This window comes from Engystomops pustulosus, chromosome 3 (genome assembly GCF_040894005.1).
Source record: "Engystomops pustulosus chromosome 3, aEngPut4.maternal, whole genome shotgun sequence".
NCBI lineage: Eukaryota > Metazoa > Chordata > Amphibia > Anura > Leptodactylidae > Engystomops > Engystomops pustulosus.
Window position 1 is genome coordinate 75,038,443 of NC_092413.1, and position 21,992 is coordinate 75,060,434.

Here is a 21,992-nt window from a genome sequence, read left to right on the forward strand (position 1 = left end):
GCACTTTCTTTCATGGGCAAACCCCTTTAATTATTATTTTTCAATATGAAATAATTATTTTTGGTGTCCTTGAATATACTCTTCCCAAATACATTGGGGGACACCAGAAGGACCAGCTTGCAGGAAAACTGAATATTTGAAGAGTGTATCTGTCACATGTTTAAGTCAGTCAGATACTTTTGAGATTATATTTCTGTGTAGGCCAGGAGGTTTCATCTTCTCTGCATCTTCCGTTGCTCTTATTTATGCCATGTCTTCATACACATGTGTCCGCCATATGTCCATGTGTTGGTATAGGAGTGTGACCTCACCCCATGTCTCTTTCCGTTTTTCATAAATAGACAAACTAGAGGTGTGTCTTGTAGCCTGAATATCTAGTGTTTCTATATATGGTGTTTTTTATATTAAGGATTTACATACCCATACAATAGCCCAACCCTTTGTAACAATATAGATTGTGTATGTATGCAATGTGTGCATTGGCTATATTTAAAGGTATAAGGGATATTTTCATCTCTGCTTTCACATTTGATTACATTCATCTGCCATAAACATACATTTCTTCAATTACATTTTATTAATAATAATGTACCTGTGTGATATAATTTCCCATAAATATACCCATAAATGTCCTTGGATATGACCACCGCCTCTGGCAGAGGTGCCAATAGATGCGCAAATGAGACCTTTATGACAACTGGATTCAGCTACCAATACCACAGCTGTAGTATAATTCCTGGACATTTCATACAATCTCTATCAGAAGTGGTTGAATCCAAGGGCAATAATTTTGTTTTTAATAGACAACATTTTCTTTAAACTGAAACATTCATTACATAACATCTTTTTTAAGAAATGTGTATATAGGGCAGATTAATTTTATGAAATCACACCTATTGTTCCACATGACTGTTTGTACTCTGTAATGTACCATTGTATTTGTATACACTCCCTATTTGTAAAGTGCTGCAGAATTTGATGTTGCTATATAAAGATTATTATTATTAAATGTCAGTGCCAAGATAAGAATACCCTTTTAACCCTTTTACCCGTCAGCTCAACTCATCATCTACCTCAGCTCTATTGCATCAGTCCGCTGTAGACTGATGTAGCAGAGCTGACGGGAAAAGATGTAGCAGCTCTGAAGCTACATCTGTCTACCTGCTACACATATTCACGTCAGGTCTACTACATTTTGTCTACCTTTAGTTGAGGTAGGAAGATGTAGTAAAGGTCAGCTAGTTTAGGTGGACCTGGTAACCCAAGACCTCTATATCTGTCCTCTCAGCCTTATTACATATGTCTCTTTAGCTCTGTAGAGCTGTTGTGGACATATTCCCCTTCAGCACTTATTAACTAATATAACTTGAGCTAACACAAATTACAGAATCAGAGGTGTCCCAAGCAAATAATAAGAATGTTATGTGTTCCTGTGTTCCAATGATCAATCTATGAAAATATAAAAATACAGTGAACATTGTAACAATGAAATATGTCTAAATCATCACATTTCTGATGCTGTGCAGTTCTCAAAGTGGCAGTGTAACGGGTTACACAGACAACTGGAAGGGACCTGGGAGTACCTAGGAGGAAAGTCTCTATGGGAAGAGTCCAGAGGGAGGAGTCTGTGGACCCTCTGGACCACCGCAGGAGATGGTATGAGGCCCGTGGTGGCAGCCAAGGTACAGGGATGTGCAGGAAACAGTCCAAGCCTGGGGTGACAGCAGTAACATGGAGGAACACTGGTAACGCACAGCAGGAAGGATATGGGAACGCAGGAGACACGGAGGCGTCTGAAAACGCTGCAAGACAGGACACACCAAGAGCATGTGGGAAGATATGGAGGCATCTGGAAACGCTGGAGGAACACGGAGCCGTCTGGAAACGTTGGTGGGCAATCACTTCAACAGGAACCGCTGTGGGAAGCGAGATGTGGAAACCTTGGAAGTTCCTTGGAATGCTGAAGATCCAGCCAGGAAGGAAGGGAGGTGCTGGATTATAAAGGGTGAGCCGGACTAGCCAGTGCCAATCAGGAGGACGTTGGCCCTTAAATCTTGAGAAGTCTGAAAATCTAGCAGCGGGAGCACGGGGCCTGGAAGGAATGAGGCGTGCGGGCTACATGCCGGGACCCGGAGCACAGACAGGAGCCAGGAGAGGTAAGTCCAGGCAGAGAGACGGGGACCAGCAGCCCACGGAGCACAGGTGTACCCACGATCCGTGACATGGATCGCGGGAGCTCCTGTGACAGTAGCCCCCCTTTAGGGCCCCTCTTCTCTTCTTCTTCAGCCTCTTCTTTCACCTCCTGCAATTCATCTTGGTGATGGGACACCTGAGAACGAAAGCAGAAACAGGACAAACTGTCATAGACTCCTCTGCAAGCAGTACAGCCAGAGGCTGAAGTGGCTCTTTGGAAGCCGGAGCAGCACTGGGAAGCTGCGGAGGCAGGAGCAGCTGTTGGAAAGCTGGAACAGCTTTGGGAAGCTGCGGAGGCTGGAGAGGCGTCTGGGAAAGCCGGAGACTCTGGAGAGGCGTCTGGGAAAGCCGGAGACTCTGGAGAGGCGTCTGGGAAAGCCGGAGACTCTGGAGAGGCGTCTGGGAAAGCCGGAGACTCTGGAGAGGCGTCTGGGAAAGCCGGAGACTCTGGAGAGGCGTCTGGGAAAGCCGGAGACTCTGGAGAGGCGTCTGGGAAAGCCGGAGACTCTGGAGAGGCGTCTGGGAAAGCCGGAGACTCTGGAGAGGCGTCTGGGAAAGCAGTGGCTGGCTTTTGGAACACCGGAGCCAAGCGAGGCAGACATGGAAGCCGGACTTGAAGTTGCTGGCAATTAGACAGCTGTTGAGGCATGGAGGCAGGCTGGAGTGGCTCTTGGAAAGCCGGAGCAGCACTGGGAAGCTGCAGAAGTGGAGCCTGTGGTAGCCGGGTGTCTAGTAGCTGTCGGAGCAGGGTGACAATGGTACTCAGATCCTGTACTCAAGAAAAAATCAGATGAGCCTGCTAGGCGAGAAGATCTGTCAGCAACTGGTATGATTCCTTAGAACAGTCCATGATGTGGTCCATGGCCGGATCTTACTGTCACGGATAACACAGAAAACAGGATGATACTTGGGAGTACCCGGGAGGAAAGTCTCTATGGGAATTTGGAGGGAGGAGTCTGTGGACCCTCTGGACCACTGCGCGAGACGGTATGAGGCCCGCTGTGGCAGCCAAGGTACAGGGATGTGCGAGAAACAGTCCAAGCCTGGGATAACAGCAGGAACATGGAGGAACACTGGTAATGCTAGCAGACAGGACTGAAGACACCGCTGGACTTGAACCCTGGAAGGCACATCAGGAAGCGTATGAGAACACTGGAGACAGGAGACACGGAGGCGCCTGGAAGACAGGACACACCAGGAGTGTATGGGAACGCTGGAGGCTGGAGGAAAACCTAGGCGTCTGGAAACGCTGGAGGAAATTGGAGGGGGTCTGGAAACGCTGGGAGACCGGAGCGTCTGGAAACACTGGTGGGCAATCACTTCAACAGGAACCACTGTGAGAAGCGAGGTGTGGGAAACCTTGGAAGTTCCTTGGAATGCTGAAGATCTGGCCAGGAAGAAAGGGAGGTTCCCAGATTATAAAGGGTGAGCCGGATTAGCCAGCACCAATCAGGAGGACGCTGAGAAGTCCACACGCGCACGCCCTAGCAGCGGGAGTGCACGGCCTGGAAGGAAGGAGATGTGTGACATACACTCCGGGACCCGGAGCACAGACAGGAGCCAGGAGAGGTAAGTCAGGGCAGGGAGATGGGTACTGGTAGCCCGTGGAGCACAGGTGTACCCGCGATCCGCGACATGGTTCGCAGGAGCACCCGTGACAGGTAGCAATACAAAGACAGCTAGTCCCAAATAAAAATTAAACATGACTCAGCTCCATACAAGTATAAAAAAGTAATCAGTAAAGTAGATAAAGAATAAGAATATGGCGAAAGTTTTTTAAAGGCATTAAGACCTTGCAAATTTATATACAATTTATGATTTCTTAAAGGGGTTTGCTCATGAAAGTTCTCAAATTATAACCCCCTAATGATGTTTACATAATAAACATAATTTTTAACCCCCTCACTTTGTCACAGCCGCTCCCACGATCCTGGTTGCGGATTGCGGGCACACCCGTGCCCTCCCTGATGACGTGACAACCCCCCCCCCCCGGCCCGGACTCGCCTCTTCATGCTCCTGCTTCCTGACCTACTAGGCCGCGCACTCCCCGCTCTCTAGGGTGCATGCGCGCCGTCTCTGTGGGATACAAAGGGCCAGTGTCCTCCTGACTGGCGGTGGCATTTCCGGTTCTGCTATATAATCCTGCAGCTCCCAGCATTCCCTGCCGGATCTTCTCCTAGGACCTTCCAGGGTTTCCAGACCTAGCTTCTTAAAGCTACTCTTAAAGAAGAGAAAGCCTTCCTGCGTGTCTCCAGCGTTTGCAGACGCTCCTGTGTTTTCTGTGTCTCCAGTGTTCCCAGACACTCCTGTGTCTCCAGCTTTCCCTGGTGCTCCTGTGTGTCTCTGGCATTCCCAGACACTACCAAGTCACCAGCATTCTTCCATGGGCCTGTCCGTTCCTGTCTACCTGTGTCGTGTGCCAGCTCAGCGTCTTCACCCTGCCTCGGTGTTCCTGCTGTGCCTTTCAAGGTTCCAGTCCAGCGGTGTCTTCAGTCCATGCCAGCTTTACCAGTGTTCCTCCATGTTCCTGCTGTCATCCCAGGCTCAGACTGTTTCCTGCATATCCTTTACGCGGGCCTAGTTGCACCCATGGAACGACCGGGTTGCAACCTGCCGCAGCAAGACCATCCCGCTTTGCGGTGGGCTCTGGTGAAGACCAGGTGCCACTTAGACTCCAGTCCCGGGTGTCGACTAGTACCAACATCTCCCTCGGTGGTCCACAGGGTCCACTGACTGTTCCCAAAGAGACTCTGAGTTCGTCCCTACGAACTGTGACACTCTACAATATTGCTCAGTTTTATGGCTGTTTTAGCTCCTATCACTCAGTGGTGGTCAATGTAAAATTCCAGGGTATGGGCGGGGACTCTCTAAGCAGATACATTATGTTTCCTGTGTGCTGACAATGTGGTTAGGTTATCAGGGTACATGCTTATCTACACTTTTATTCAATTTCTGAAGATTCTACTAGTATCTGACACATAGGAAAAAAAAAGAGAGGAGACCAATCAGAGATGAGATCCATGAGATTCATACAACACACTGACACTCTCAGCCCTGCTACATCTGAGCTATATTAAACACTGTCCGCTCTGCTATATGCCTCCCCTGCTATAAAGATCATAGAGCATGTAGAGCAAGTCAGTGCACACTGCAGGCACAAAGTGTCTGTGTGTGAGCTCGTCTTGTAATGGAGGGCAAAGGGGCAAAGATTTCTGCATTGAGCAGATAGGAGAAATAACTGATAATCTAATCAGAGACAGGTTGGAATATCTGTGCAATGCTGTATTTATTATTTTATTATCCTGAGTTTATTTAAGAATCTTTTTTAGTTTTTTCACTTCCATTTTTCACTCCCCACCTTCAAAAATCAGAGCTCTGTGATTGCTTGTTTTCTGTGAAACAAATTGCACTTCATAGTGATGTTATTTAATTTTCCATATCGTGTACTGGGAAGCGAGAAATAAAATTCCAAATACAGTGAAAATGGGGAAAAAACGCTTTTGCACCATTTTCTTGTGGGCTTGGATTTTTTTCACTGTGCGTCCCAAATGACATGTCTACTTTATTCCTGTGCAAAAATTTTCTTTTTGATTTTGCCATCTTCTGGGGCTAAAACTTTTTCATACTTGTGTACAGAGCTGTGGGTGGTATCTCTTTTTGTGACTTGATTTTTTCAATGCTGCCATTTTTAGGACTTTACGACCTTTCAAATACTTTTTATAGGATTTTAGATTTTTTTAAATAGCAAAAAAGTGCCATTTTCGAATTTGGCTACTATTTTCTGTTACGGGATTTAACACAATGAAAAACCATTGTTATATTTTGATTGGGCATTTTCAGACATAGCGATACCTAATTTGTTTATGATTTTTACAGTATATTTATATCAGTTTTAGGGAAAGGGGCCAATTTGAATTTTAGGGGGTTTTATTATAGTTTTTTTTGTTAATGTATATACACGAGTATAAGCCGACCAGAGTATAAGCCGAGGCCCCTAATTTTACCACCAAAACTGGGAGAAACTATTGACTCGAGTATAAGCCGAGGTTGGGAAATGCATTGGTTACAGACCCCCCCCCCCCCCCCAGTATAGCCAGCAAGCCCCCAGTAGTATATAGTCAGCCAGCTCCAAGTAGTATAAAGCTTGCCAGCCCCTAGTAGCATAGAGTCAGCCTGCCCCCCTGTAGTGTACAGCCAGCCTGCCCCCCTGTAGTGTACAGCCAGCCTGCCCCCCTGTAGTGTACAGCCAGCCTGCCCCCCTGTAGTGTACAGCCAGCCTGCCCCCCTGTAGTGTACAGCCAGCCTGCCCCCCTGTAGTGTACAGCCAGCCCCCACAGCACTTAAAAAAATAAACTTATATACTCACCCTCCGATGTCAGCGCGGCTCACCGATGTCAGCGAGTCCTGTCTTCTTTCTTCTCTGTGGCTCCTCTTCTTTCTTGATCTCCATGAGATCTTCCCGGAGCTCCTTCCTTGTTGTCCTTGGGTTAGCCTTGACTCTTCGGACAAGCCTGGCCTCGACACGGGAGGAAACTTTCAAAGGCTGTCCAGGCCGTAGAAGGCTAACAGTAGTTCCATAAGCCTTCCACTTCCGGATGATGCTCCCAACAGTGGAGACAGGTATGCCCAACTCCTTGGAAAGGGTTTTGTACCCCTTGCCAGCCTTGTGACCCTCCACGATCTTGTCTCTAATGGCCTTGGAATGCTCCTTTGTCTTTCCCATGTTGACCATGTATGAGTGCTGTTCACAAGTTTGGGCAGGGTCTTAAATGGTCATACATCGGTCCCCCTTCAGGTCCGTCCAGTATCCCCTTGCAATGATTCACAGTCTGCCAAGACACACCCCCTTTTAGACGATACCTGCCTCCTATCGGTCGCTCATGACGATATTGAACATGTAGAAGTTTCCCTTCAGGTCCGCCTGACATGCTCCTGCGATGAGTTGCAGTTTATCTAAACACCGCCCCCTATGACGTATCCTGTCCTCCCATAGGTCATTAACTATGTAACTGTTCTCCTTCAAGTCCGTTCTAGTATCTTGTAACTACAAGGGGCGGAGTCGGAAACCCGAACCCGCCCCTTGCTTTGTTTTTATCCAATGGTGTTTGATACAAGGTGCGGGTGTGCACTAAGTTACGTAATAACACTTCCTGGCGCCGGGGCTTAAAAACCCAACGAGGACGCCAAGAGTTATAGGCAAGATGAAGCGCTGATGCGCGAAACGAGTCGTCCCTAATTAGCGCTCCCGCGCTATCACGTTCCTCCCCCTGTCTATGTGGTACCTGTCTATGATGTCTACGATGTAAGAAATAAAGAAGATATATTTTATCACGTGGTGAGTGCCAAAGGGACAAATTAGAAGAGCAGAAGGTTGATTAACCTCTTGGTAGCTCCAACCATAAGCAGGCAGGAGACCCAGAGCACCATGTATTGTATTGTATTGTATTTTATTTTATAACCAACAGAAGAGTTGGTTATAGAAATGGAAAATTCCTCAGGTATTTGAGACCTGTTCCTCCAGTGGGTTGGCAGGGAATATCCTCTCTAAGGTAAAATTTCCAAAAAGAGCCTGGTCCAGGGGGTTGCCCCCCCTACCCCATCGTATTACTTCCTATTGAGGTCTTATTGCCAACAAAGGGTTCTTACGAGCCTAAACATGAATAAGCTGTATAGGCTCAACAGTATGGTTCCACCTATAATGCCATGGAAAACTCTAGGGAGGCATTCAGCTATGTTATTTTTTGGTGCCAGGGGAGTCCTCTTTGGGGGTTGGCGGACAGCCTTACCTATTCCCCCCCAGAGAGTGGGTCTGCATTCCACAAATTACTAGGCGCGCAGAACTTGGCCCCATGCTTTACCCCTTCCTCTCTAAGGATATTGTGTGACGACCTCCACCCAGGTTAAACATCTTGGTGTAAGTCACACGTGGGTAACAAAGCATGAGAACGTAGCTGTCTGAGTTAGTGTAAAAACCCTCTCTCCTACATGATGCCAGTAAGTTTCACACGCTATCCCTGGGCTCCTCTTATCGCTACACATAGTACTCTCACTCCCGCAATAATCCAGCAACCTCGGGCCTTCTGCACATGTGCAAACTAAGTCTATGTTCTCACAAGATCTTGCATACTTAAATGTTTGGTGCTAATTTGGGCTCGTCCCGTTTGCCAGGCAGCAGAATCCCTCTGAGTTTGAGGTCAGAGCGTTGGCGCTGCCTTCAGGTATGCCAGCTGCTGTTTGTTCTGTGCCTTACTGTTCTTGTGTCTTCCAAAGGTCCTCCCATAATGAGGTTTCTGAGTCTTCCCATAGAAGTGGAAAAGGAAAAAAGAAATACCAGACACAGATTCTGCAGTGTGTGTAATCAACCTGTCCTGATGACAGACTAGCTGAGGTGTGTTACTGTTGCATAGCATCTAACCAAGCAGACTCTCAGAAGTCTCAAGCAGGTGAATTCTTGTCCTGTTTCAAGGAGCAGCTGGTAGATGCCTTTAAGGAGGCTCAGTCCTCCCATCTTAAAGGTACACAGAGCTTGCATTCTTCTAAATTGCCTCCAGCTCTCTCTCCACAATTCTCTCAGAAGACTCCTCCGATCCTGAGATCATAGGGCACATTTACTTACCTGGTCCGTGGAGTTCACCAAAAGTGCATTGTCTGACGATAATGCACTCTGCCGTGATTCACTAAGATCCTGTGTATGTCGCTTCCCTGCTCAGGTCCTACAGAGTTCACCTTCTACTTCCTGGTGCATTGTCTTGTGACACAATTTGAAAGTTAAATCCCGCGCTCAGTCTGAATCAGACGGACCATCTGACAGCACACCCCCTAATTTGTATCACATGGAAGCCAGCGCAGCTGCACCAAAATCCGATAGCGTGCTTCACAATGCCAGTGCAGACCCCTGTTAAATACCTGTCACAGCCGTGCAAAATGTCGGAAAGTCTGACGAAAGTGCATTAAGTAAATAAGCCCCTATTTCTTCTCATGAGAATTCAGATGACTCTGATTAAGTTGCTCTCTTTGAAAAGGAGAACCTTAAAGATTTGTTTAAAGGGGTTATCCGGGTTTAAATTTTTTTTTATGTCCGAGCTGGGGAAGGCTAGTTAAACATAATAAACATGTACTTACCCCCTCCGGCGCCGCCGTTGTCCCGCGCCGCGGTCACTTCGATCCGTGCCCCTGTTTGTTTACAGGGGCACGGAAGCCGTGCACAGGGAGCTTCCGGTCCACGATGTGGACGGCTCCTCCCATGCGTCCCTATCTCTCAGCGTTGTAAGCGCTGAGAGATGGTGCGCATGGGAGCTTCCGGCCGGCCGGAAGCTCCCTGTGCGCCGGTGTAATGAAACCGGCGCACAGAGAAGACGGGCCGCGGCGCGGGACATCGGCAGCACCGGAGGAGGTAAGTACATGTTTAATATGTTTAACTAGCCCTCCCAAGCCCGGACATAAAAAAAAAATTAAACCCGGATAACCCCTTTAAAGCTGTTAAAGATACTGTTAAATCTTCAAAGGATGTGCAGAATAAATTTGATAGAGAGAAACAGTTTTATTTTCCTGTATTCAGAGACAAAGGTCTTCCTAGTCTCCCTGTGCTCACTGGTCTGATTAAACACTAGTAGGATACCCCAACCAAGTATTCAAATCCAAGTGCAAGGTTAACATCTTTCTATAGATTGAATCCTAAGGCATGGTCAGAATGGGAGGCAATATCGAGAGTGGATGTTCCAATTATTAAACTGTCAAAGAAATCAATCTTCCCCTCAGAGGAAGCTGCTATTCTTCCAGATCCTGTTGACAGAGAGGCTGAAAGTTCTTTAAAGAAATCCTATCAAGCTTCTTCTCCTGCCTGTAAAACGGCATTTGCCTCAGTCCCGGTAGCAAGGGCATTAAGAATCTGGCTGAGACAGCTTTCCCAGGATTTGCCTAGATGATGATGCAGTCACTTCCATTGCTTAAATCAGTGGCTGAGTTTTTATGTGATTCCCCTTTAAATGTTATAAAGAATTTATCTAGGGTAATTCAACAAGAAGGTCCGTGGACCCTCTGTACCGCCGAGGGAGATGGTACTAGCCGACACCTGGGACCGGAGTCTAAGTGGCACCTGGTCTTCCCTAGAGCCCGCCGCAGGATGGTCTTGCTGTGGCCGGGTGCCACCAGGTCGTTCCACAGGGGCAACTAGCCTGCGGTGGCAGCCAAGGTAGTAAAGTAGAGACAGTCCGAGCCTGGGATGACAGCAGGAGAACAGCGCAAGAAGGTACACTGGAACTCACTGCAGGAACACAGGAGCTGGCACACGGTACAGGAACGGGATTACGGGAACACTGGAGACACAGGAGGGCTTTCACTTCACAGGAAATGGCTGAAGATCCGGCGGGGCATGATAGGAGCCTCTGGATTATACAGCAGAGCCAGATGGACCAGTGCCAATCGCTAGGATGCTGGCCCTTTAAATCCTGAGGAGCAGAGGGGCATGCGCCCTAGGGAGAGGGAACACGCGCACGGCCTAATCTGGTACAGAGCAGGAGCATGTAGAGTTGAGTACGGGCCTGGGGACGGAGCAGCGGGGGCGCCACGTCCCCAGGTCCCAAGACACCTCTGGAGGGAACTATGATCCTGAATATTCGTCAGGACAGGAGGCGGTGATGCCATGCAGCATGAGGGGCATTCTGGACCCCAACTCGGGACGTCCCCAGTCCTCCGGTTGAAGGCCAGAGACTGGGAAGACCCAGGAGAAGAGATTATGTGGATCGTAGCAGGACATAGAAGACCAGAATTTCTTTGATGAGCTCCAACCTGAAGATAAATTGGCTCAGTCCGGACCGGACCTTCAACGAAGACTGGGATAGCGTATTCTTGTGAGGAACCACCGGAATGTGGCCTCTCCAGTTATATTCATCAAGAAGTCCTTCCCACATTTTGTTCCTCTGCCGCAGGATAATCACCAAGAATCTCGCCACACTCTAGATGTTAAGAGAGCAATTATGAATTATCTAGATATTAGATCAACCTACAGAAGGTCAGATTCTCTCTTTCTTCTCTTCCATGGGCCTGCAGGGCGCGGCCATGTTTTCTCCCGGCCGTCGCATAGTATGACGTCAGCAGCGGACGCGCCATAGTATGGCCAAGGAAACATGGCCGCGCCCTGCTGTTGCCAAAGAAAGAAGACAGGCGTGGAAGCCAGAAGAGGAGCTGCGCTGGCATCGGGGAGCCGTGCTGCGCATTGGGCCGCTGGAGAGGGAGTATATAAGTTTGTTTGTTTGTTTGTTTTAGTGCTGGGCTTGTATTGACTTGTGTATAAGGCGAGGTGAGGATTTTCAGCACATTTTTTGTGCTGAAAAACTCTGCTTATACACGGTACTATAATTCTGCCCCTATGTACAAGAATATAACAACTACTACTACTACTACTACTACGCAATACTGTATGTAGCCAGCCAGTCCCCTAGTAAATAGCCAGCCTCCCAGTATACAGCCAGACCCAAGTATGCAGCCATCCAGCTTCCTGCTTTACAGCCAGCCTCCCCCATTTTACAGCCAACCAGCCCACCAGTATACAGCCAACCAGCCCCTAGTATATAGACAGCCAGCCCCCCAAGTATATAGCCTGCCAGTCCCCCCCCTAGTATACAGCCAGCCGCCCAGCACATGAAAATAAGTAATGTACTCACCTTTCTGATGCTCCCTAGCAGGTCAGCTATTTGATCCAGTCCCGCCGGCATTGACAGGTCCGTGTGTGCTGTTGGCACACAGACTATGACGTAAGCCAATTGCTAATGCGCACTGACCTGTCACTACCAGCGGAACTGGATCAAATAGTGGACCTGCTGGGAATGTCGGAAAGTGAGTACATTGTTTGTTATTTTTATATAACCAAGTATAAGTCTTAAACTTGGGTATATATGGAGATGTAGACCAGCCAACACCAACCCCAGACCGGCCCCAAACCAGTGGGCCCACCAAGATTATTTCAATGGGTTAAATGGTCCCCAACTGGCGGTGAAAACATCGCAGATGAGGGATTTGTACTAGGGAATAGGTATTTTTAGGAGCTTGATAGCCTTTGTTTTATGTTAGTCATTTTATTAATTGTGATCCTTTGTGTATTTTATAGCAGAAGGAAATAACAAGTGACACAAGAGAGGTGTTTGAAGACATACTTAAAGAACGACGCACCTCCAGTGATGTACAACATGCTGTCAAGAACTTTACACCGATCATTTATAAGAATCTTACTCCATGCAAGCCAAGTGCCCTTAAATCCATTGTTATGGACAATTTACAGCACATCATTAAACAGGTTGTGGCTCAATGCTGGGCGGGTTTTATGTATATTATTAAACTGAAAAACTACCATCCCTTTCATGGATTCAGTGCAATAAGAAGAATAGGGAATGCTGAAACAATGACTGGCCTTTTTACAGTATGCCTTGATAAGTACTTTGTAATTTATAATGATTTTATGCAAACGGTAAATTGATTTTTTTTTTTTTTTTTTTTTTAAAGCTGTGATGGAGAGATGCTTCCTCCAATCACTTTCTGGGCCAGGACTCTGATATCTAATAATCAGAACACTTTCCAGTGCTTGCTTTAAGTCTTCTTTGGAGCTTGCAAGCATTTTCTGGACTTTATATTTGCAAATCTTCTATCTATTACCTTGGCTTCTGACTATCCATTTGCCTCTTCAATTTGACTACCTGTACATCTATTCTTCTGTGTTTTTATTTTGTTTGTTTCTGTGTTATCACTTTGGCCCAGAGAGGACCACTTGTCATCAACTGCTTAGGATAGGATGGGCAATTAAGTAGGGACAGCTTGGGGGTCTAGTGTTAGGTTTGCCCTACCTTTTGATATTAGTTCCCAGACAGCAGCATTACAGGTTCATTTTCATCTTTATTAAGTGTCACCTTCTCTCTCTTCTGAGAAATCTGCCCTTACTACTGATATCTCTGAAGAAGTACCTGTGCAACCAGGGGCTACAGATACTAAGTCCTGTGTTAGTATTGTGGCAAACCAGGCCAATGTCTGGGGAACTAGCCTACTAGACCTAGGTCACCATCAGAAAAACTTCATTGCCTGCCAGGTATCTTAGAAACTGGAAGCAAAACGATATAAACGGATTCATTGCGTTGTGGATCTAAATCAATTTGTGGGCAGGCCATGACTGTTTCTGGGCAGGTATGTGACGTAGGCTCACCACACAAGCTTTCTTGGTGACCCTTGTAATCCCAACATGCACAGTGAGCCACCCCATGTGTCCCTTCATTACTCTGTCTTACTCGGCAGTTTGCATACGTCGAGTAAGACAGCGTAGCGAAGGGACACATATGCAGTCAGGAGCGAGGCGTGGCAAGCCAGCTTACTGTGGCTGTCAGGATTACAAGGCTCACTGGTCAAGCTTATGCGGTGATCATAGGTCACGATTGGAAGGGGAAATATAATTAAGGAGGGATGTGGGAAGGAGTTTGGGGTATTAATAATGAGCAGTGGGGAAGAGCCAATGTTAGCTTCAAACTACCAGGCGAACAGTACCCTTTTGTAAAGTGCAACCCCGGGATTACAGTGCGCAAGCTAGCAGGGAGTTAAGTTTAACATGCCATATTTCAATAACCAAGTAATGTATGCAATGTTTGCTAAGTACTGTTTACTCTATTGTAAGCTGTCCCCATTGAAAAAGAGCCCTGTCATTCCATTTTTTTTAATCAGAACTTTTTTATTAAGGCAACGAAAAAGAAAGCCTTACATTTTCCATTTTTGAATAGAAAACATGAACATAAAGTACAAGCTCCAGAAAGCAAAATCGAGGGCTTACAAATTGACACCTACTCCCCGGGCACAGCCGGGATTTAATACGGCCATGGACATTTTATCGACGGATGCAGCCAGGCGCCCTGACAACCCTTCCCACCCCGTCCCCGGTCTGGTGCCCCTTATCTAGCAAGTGCATCTCTTTCAAACATAAAAGGTAACGGTCATGTCAGGAGACAAATGGCATACTAGTATAGTGCAGATATGTCTGTTGTGGTGCGCAGTCAAACAGTTTAAAAAGTGAACAGTGACAAGTTTTGTTTAACAGCAAGGAGCACCTCTGGTGGTAGCCCAGGTGTTGCCAAACATCAACATCGGATCACCTTGAATTTCTTGGTAGTTTTACTGGTGGAGATAAACTCCATATTCTAATCTTATAGTATTATTCATACAAATTTTATACTCTCTCATGGTAGGAGGTGAGGTTCGTATTCTATAAGAGAGGTTCTCTTTCTGTGCCTGCTACTAGGCCCTCTTGATGCCCAAGCTAAGAGTTATTAACATTCAGGTCAGGCATTATGCTTTGTGATTCCCTTTTAATCTGCATCAATTTCAATTCAATTTCATTCACTAAAAAGGATGTTCACTTAGATTGTGTACCAGCAATACCTTAGAGGTTTCTCCTGACAAAAAAGTCTTGTCCCCTGGTGTTTTGATTGGTACCATTGATCATGATAGTTACTTCTACCGCTATCTCTCAAGATCTAGCACCTAGAAATACTCCTGCAGATAAATAGTTTGTTCCCCTTAATCTCTGTGCCGACCATTGCGTTTCTTGGAAGAAACTCCTTTGGTTGTTGAACCTAACCAATTGCTTATTCCAATATATACAGAATTTATATACATGTGGGATCCCTTCCAGTTGTGCCATATATATGGTTTACACCCCTTGTATTAGCCATTTTCCTTTTCTATATATGAATTTTATTTTGTAATTTCTCTAAAGATGGACAACGCATGGTCAATAAAAATGCTGCCTAGCATGTTCCGTATACCAAATTTATTTCATAGGTTCCCGTTTAAGAAGCATATTCATACTGTTTATCGGTGTCAGATCTACCAGCTCCAACTCTAGTTCTTGGTAAGCTGGAATTTGAAGTTGAAAAATTCTTGAATCTTGCCTAGTCCAGAATTGGAAAGGCTATGGCCCTGATGACCTCAACACTCTGCATCTCCTCAAAATATACCATTGCCAGCACCATTTCAAGCCTGGTGGGACCAATAGGGGTCTGGTGACCCCTCATGAAAGGTGGGGTACTGAAGCATCTGTGCCCGTTTGGTTTTCAGCATCATCCTCTGCACATAAATAATGGCAAAAGATGCAGTGCTGACTGGAATTTTGTATTTTGGGTGCATTCTGTCCCACTCTAGTCTGAATTCTGCCTTACTCTACTCATGGCTGTCTTGATTGATTTCCACCAAACCCACCTGTCTCCCTTTTAAAGTGCTGCAGACATTTAAGCTAACTGTGATGGAGAGATTCTTTCTCCAGCCACTTTCTGAACTGGGCCTCTGATATCTCATATCTCGACCAGTTCAATCAGATACCACTTAGAGTAGAATGTGTAATTAGATTGGGAAAGCTGGGGGGCCTAGCTTTACAGCCCACTGTCTGCCATACCTTTTCATTTTACTCTGTTCCCTTACAGTAGTATTACATATTAATTGTGATCTCCCAGACTAGACAATTATCAATATTCAAATAATTTCTCTTTTTATTTCCCGGATGCTGTGGTTTATAGATAAGTGTGGAATCTGGTGAACCAATTAATGTCATCCAGCAACAGGCTTCTCAAATACTTGATGAAATGGGCCATAATTTAAAACTGGGTGCAATCAGACTGTTTGCACTCAGCCTGAGTAAAATCTTCAAAAGACTTTACCAGAAAGTGTTTGTAAACCAGGAAGGCATTCAGAGGGTAAGTAATGTCCAAAATGTCACTTTTTGTAAATATTGAATTTATGTCTTCTGCTAGTGTATTGCATATTAACAACCATTGCCATATGTGTACTGCCCTAGCAGAAAAAAAACAGTCCGCTGTATTACTGGAGTAAAATAGCTTTCAGAACATTTTTCCAAGACGTATTCAGTAAACTAGCAATGGCATGGCATTGATGCTATAGAGTGAATTGTATAATGTAAATAACTTTTTGAAAAATGTGTTAAACAAAATTATACTTCATCCTAAATATCCTAAAATGGTGACAATGCTGTTCACAGTAATAATATATCCATTCATATAACCCATTAGCTTTTTGAATTCTGCCATAAAAAGTAAAAATAATAAAAATGTTAATTTTTTGTAGGGTTTTTTTTTCTTGAAATAAAGATCTTAGAATTCATTTATTATTTTGACTGGTAATTTTTTATGCTTTGGTATAAAAACTGTGCAAGCTGTAATTTTTTTTGTGGGGTCAGCTGTTGTCATTGACACCATGTTGGGACCAGTACTGTTGATAGATCACTTCATGATGTTTATTGCAAAATGGTGGAAATAAGCAACCATTCAGATATTCCAATTTCTTTATCTATTATACCACTCACCGCATGGGATAATCATTTTTAGATTATGATTGGGACATTTTGGGACATTTATATCTGTGCTCTATGGAAAGTGGGAAGCTTTGAATTTCAATAAATTTTTTATTTTACTATTTTTAATCTTATTGGGTCTTTTTGTTTAATCAGAATTCTGCAACACAACTGGTGCCGGAGCATATCTTCGTTATTTTCATAAACCGCAGTAATGCTTTTAAACACTTTTGTGATCTTTATACTCGAAGTAGCTCAGCGCACCGTGTGTGCGACTGTGCTCGCGTAATGTCTACGGCACTTCCTGTTCAGACGCATGCACGGTCGAGCGCGTACCACCATGCCCCGAAACTGCTTTGAATATAAAGATTACAAAAGTGTTTAAAAGCATTACAGTGGTTTATGAAATAACGAAGATATGCTCCGGCACCAGCTGACCCTGAGCTGGTGCACGGTATGTGATGCTTAGAAGTACAATTTGCAAGTGGTAGGTTTAAGTACACTGAGGGCAGAGCACTTGGAGCATTCACATGAGTGTGCACAAACAGCCAAGCCAATCAGGACACAGAATCAGTGTTACTGCCTGTACAGAGATCTAGTGCAGAGCAAGGCAGGGAACAAAGCTGAGAGCACAGAGCAGATCTATGCATTGTAGTAAAAAAATCGTCATACAGTAATCTGCTAAACCACAAAGAAAAAGATATATTTACTCGTCAACCTACAATACATATATAGAAATGAATGTACACATGTCAATATAACAGTATGTGTTTAAACACACACACACACACACACACACACACACACACACACACACACACACACACACACACACACACACACACACACACACACACACACACACGTTGCCCCCTATCTTCAGACCACCCCTTTCCTGTGCAAAGGGGTTGTACTGTATATATACTGTGCTGTGTGTGCAGGATCCTTGGGTTGTTATCATAGCGCCCCATGTAGTTCTCACAACTCTTTTCCTGTATATCTACTGCAGGATCTGATAATAGAATTGATGGGGAGCCCAAGCTCTGTCTTTATTTGTGCTGCATTCAAACTTTCACAAATACACAACTTCAAACACACCCAGTTCTGCTACATACCATTGGGCAGTTTGCAGGTACTGCTTCCTTTTAATTGAATGACTTGAAGCATGTGACCAGTCACATGCTTGTGACATCAATCAAGGTCCTGGAGATTTATTCTTACTGTCAGCAATGTGAGGACTGATATTTTTTTTTGTACCTAGCAGGCTAAAGATCGTGAGCACGCTCCTCTCCCAGTATCCTTCCCAACAAGATCCACCCACCGTCCTTTTTAGACAAGTGTTTATACTTTACAGTTTAGCAACTGATCACCACCTCCTGATGACGACTTGGGGGGTAGTGATTAAATCAAAGATGTTGGCGTGCATGCACTGTCATGATTTAAAGTTAATTTACCACTGCAGAACATACTCCTCTATTGTCCTCTTCCTCACGATCCTGGGGTTGGTCTTCTTTAATCTTGGCACTTGTGCAACATCCCCCACCGAGGCCTAGCCTTTTCTTGGGGCCTGGAGGCAGCCGGGGCCCAGAATACCAGAGTGTCTGGCAGTTGCGGCCTAGGCACGCTAGGTATGGGGACCGGAGGGCTGTCCCACAGCCTGGCAGGTCTCCAGCGGCTGGTGTGTGCAAGAAATTAGATGAGGGAGAGACTTTCTTACTGGTTCTCCCTGGGGCAACCCTAAGAGTCTGTAGTATGTGTCCCTGGTAGATGGATGGGGCGCCCTTGATGGTGATACAGCCATAGCAGGGACCAGACGGAGGCAATGTTGTGAATAAAGGTGACTTACAGTTCTTTATTCGAAACAACAGCGGCAACAGGCCAACGATTCTGTACAAAGGCAGTACTGGAGTGATCTTGGAGAGGGAACCTCAGGAGTTGGATCACCAGCCTGGATGCAGGGGCAGGCTGGGATGTAGCTGTGTCCAATGCTGGAGGCTGCAGCTTTATCCTGGTAGTTATGTGTCACTCAGTGTGTAGTTGCTGAGCTGAGGCATGTAGCAAGAGCTTGTGCTCTGAGGTGGTGCTTCTCTGTCAGAAGCTGGGCCAAGAGCTAGGTCTGCTCACTAGAAGAGCTGGGCCTGAAGAGATCTGCTCTCTTCTCTGAAGTTTTTGCAACACCCTTCCTGTGTGGAGAGCTGGGGCTAAACTAACTCCTCCCCTGACTAAGGGTTTAGTTAATCCCTGGTCAGGTGATCTCCTTCTCCAATCACACTCCAGTTACAATGGTGGAACGTCATTCGATGATACACATTAAACATTCTTAACCCTTGCCTATCCAGGCAGTATCTACCGCTGCACAATTACCTCTGCATATACTAAATGGTAAAGGGGCACTTTCGCAACTACTCCTCTGCCATGCGCATTGGCAGGGTGTTGCACTTGCCTGGAAAAAGACCTATAAGCATCAGCGCTCCGGGTTGCTAGTATTTCATACCTCTGAGAAGAGGAGACGGAAATAGGCACACACAGGCTGCAGCTAGCCCCTTCCGGGGACTCGCCACATACTGCCAGCAGGGAACCAAGTAATCTAAATTAAACTTATATAAACTATTAAAACTAAAATCAGCATAGCAAAGGCTTTTGGAATCAATCACCAGCTAAAAATAACATTCCTGGTGACAGGTTCATGTTAAGCATACACTGGTCTCTTAGCAGTCTGTAACATGAAAGTCCTGCTTTCTACAACAATATTGATAAATGTCAAATATATATGCTTGAAATGCAAAAATAAAAAACTTTAATAGATGGCTATCCAGTTCCAGTTGCTGCTGCTCCCTGTCTTTTGTTCTCATAAGACATGATGATCAAGGGAATGCCACCACCACAGTCAATCACTGGCGTCAGGAGGGACCTATGTTTACTTGAGTTGTCACTGCTGTTTGTGCCAAGTTCATTTTTGAAGCTAGTGACCTCTCAAATGCCTTAAACTCCACAGCAGAAAAGAGGGAGTACGTTAATTTTACATAGTTTGACTCTAGTGCTGTATTAAATCCCCAAAAAAGTTTACTTTAATTTATATTTTGTGATTTACAGTTGGCAAGAGCCATTCAAGAGTATCCAGTTGTGCTGCTACCAAGTCATCGGAGTTATGTTGATTTCTTGCTAATTTCATACATTATGTTCACTTATGACCTGGCCATTCCAGTCATTGCTGCAGGTGAAGGTAAATACATCTGTATTCATGTCATCAAATGTTTTAGAATGCATTAATTCTACTCCAGCTGAAACCATTGATATATACATACGTATATTAATTAAATAAAACTTGATTAAAGGAGACCTACTGCACCTTTATATATGAATTTGTGCTCTGTTATTCAAGGTATCAATTGGGCAAAAAAAACAATATACGGTAGGTAGTTTTAAATATGAACAGAGCACTAAAATCATATACCAAGAATGTATCAATAACTTCAAGATTTATTATAGAGTATTTATCATAAATTTCATACATATAAAACATATAAAAACTTATAAAAACATTAAGCAAATAGAAATATTGAATTCATATGAACATGTATGTGGAATCCAACATCCAAAATATTCAAAATTTATAAGGAGATAATATAAAAGTCCATAATATAAAACGGCCCTTATAAATATATAATAATCGAGCATTACCAAAAATCTATTAATTTAAAATGCTATCTCAGATCCCAACTTAACATCTATCCTATTTAATGTTTTAGATTATTTAATTCCACCATAGATTCCTTAACCAATTTTCAGAAAGGCTATCCTAAACAGGCATAGTTCTGGATGCAGTCATATACTCCAAACCAGTGATGGAATTAATCTTTAACATACATTTATGCTGGCAAAAAAAATGAGGGGACATGATTAATTTATATAAATATATAGAATAGTCCATACAAAAAAGTTGTTTCAGGTTAAATCAAATCAAAACATGAGGGGGCACTGTCTCCATCTAGACAAAACAAGGTTTAATCACCAGAGGCAACAGGGCTTTTTTACTATGAGAACTGTCAATCTGTGGAATAGCCTGCCTCAGGTGCTGGTCACAGCAGGGACAGCAGAGAGATTCAAGAAGGGTCTAGATGCCTTTTTACACCTACCTGTAAGTAACATTGATGGTTATGTTATATAGAATTATTTCCCCTAAATCCCTTCCTCATCCAACCCCTTCTCTTCCTTGATTTGACATGTGTCTTTGATCAACCGTATAAACTATGTAACTATGTTGAAAAGACAATCCACAAATTCAGCAGAAGGATATGTGAATATATCAGAGATATTGAGAAGACGGGTGTTGTGGAATTTAATTTAGATAGCCAGATGAGAAATAGGACAGCATTCAGACTAGTGCTGGACAGAATGCAAGAAAAGGTAAAAAAAATAATATGCGACAGCTCCTCTTGTATTTTGCATAGCCACTAGCAAGTGCAACGTGTCCATCAGATAACAAGCTCTCATATACCTTTTGTAAACTGAAAATTGAAGTAAAAAAAAAGTTGATAAGTTTTGGAAAGTACTGCAGAATCCACGACGAGAGCTCCAGAGAGCTTAGAATACATTTAATTGGGTCATGCGCTTCCTTATTCACTGAATCCACAAGTTCCTACTATGTATCTGAAGAGACTGACACACATAACTGAATATTATGTGGAATGCTAAAGGTTAAAGGGAACCTACCATTTAGAATGGCAGGGGTAAGCTGTAAGTACCGAGCACCAGCTCAGGCTGAGCTGGTGCCGGTACTTACTTTCGTTAGTGTTATAAACCGCGGTATCGCGGTTTTAACACTTTTTAAACTCTAGAGCAGAACAGGCTTCGGCACTGCGTGCGCACGATCGGGCGCGCGCCTACATAGGAAATAGCGGAGATGTTGCGTGCGCAGCGAAAGTTTAAAGTTTAAAAAGTGTTAAAACCGCGATACCGCGGTTTATAACACTAACGGAAGTAAGTACCGGCACCAGCTCACCCTGAGCTGGTGCTCGGTACTTACAGCTTACCCCTACCATTCTAAATGGTAGGTTTCCTTTAACTACTAAAAAAACTAAAAGAAAATAGTTAGTAGTCCACATAATATTCAGTGATAGGGATCACATTAAATCTTCTGTGCACCAGAGTACACCATCGGTGCTTTGTGGAAAAGTTCATAGTACATTTTATCTCCTGAGGAGCATAAAATTAGTCTGTAAAAAAAATCCTAAATCTAACCTGCTCTGAACACGTGCACAAAAAAAAACTTTTCATTAGTGGATAAAAAGGTCTACGCAAATGATCCCAAATGATAAAAGGTAAAATTTCATAATCTTAGTATTAAAATGACCTCAAGTAGACTACAGTATTTTTCTGACTACAAGGCGCACCCGAGTATAAGGCGCACCATCAATAAATGCCTGCTAAAACATCTAGGTTCATATATAAGGCGCACCCGATTATA

At 44.5% G+C, this 21,992-nt stretch overlaps 1 protein-coding gene across 6 annotated transcripts in view; it reads left to right on the forward strand.

Moving 5' to 3' along the window:
• GNPAT (glyceronephosphate O-acyltransferase) overlaps positions 1-21,992 on the forward strand; it is a 159,557-nt gene that overhangs the window by 15,007 nt on the left and 122,558 nt on the right. For 3 of the 6 annotated variants that reach the window (XM_072141112.1, XM_072141109.1, XM_072141111.1), the window contains 2 exons: positions 15,735-15,911; positions 19,619-19,748. In XM_072141112.1, coding sequence (XP_071997213.1) covers positions 15,801-15,911; positions 19,619-19,748 — 241 coding nt within the window. In that variant the 5' untranslated portion in view covers positions 15,735-15,800. Of the gene's footprint in view, positions 1-12,298; positions 12,485-12,508; positions 12,656-15,734; positions 15,912-19,618; positions 19,749-21,992 lie in introns of those variants that run through there. The other 3 variants (XM_072141110.1, XM_072141107.1, XM_072141108.1) reach the window with 2 other exon arrangements.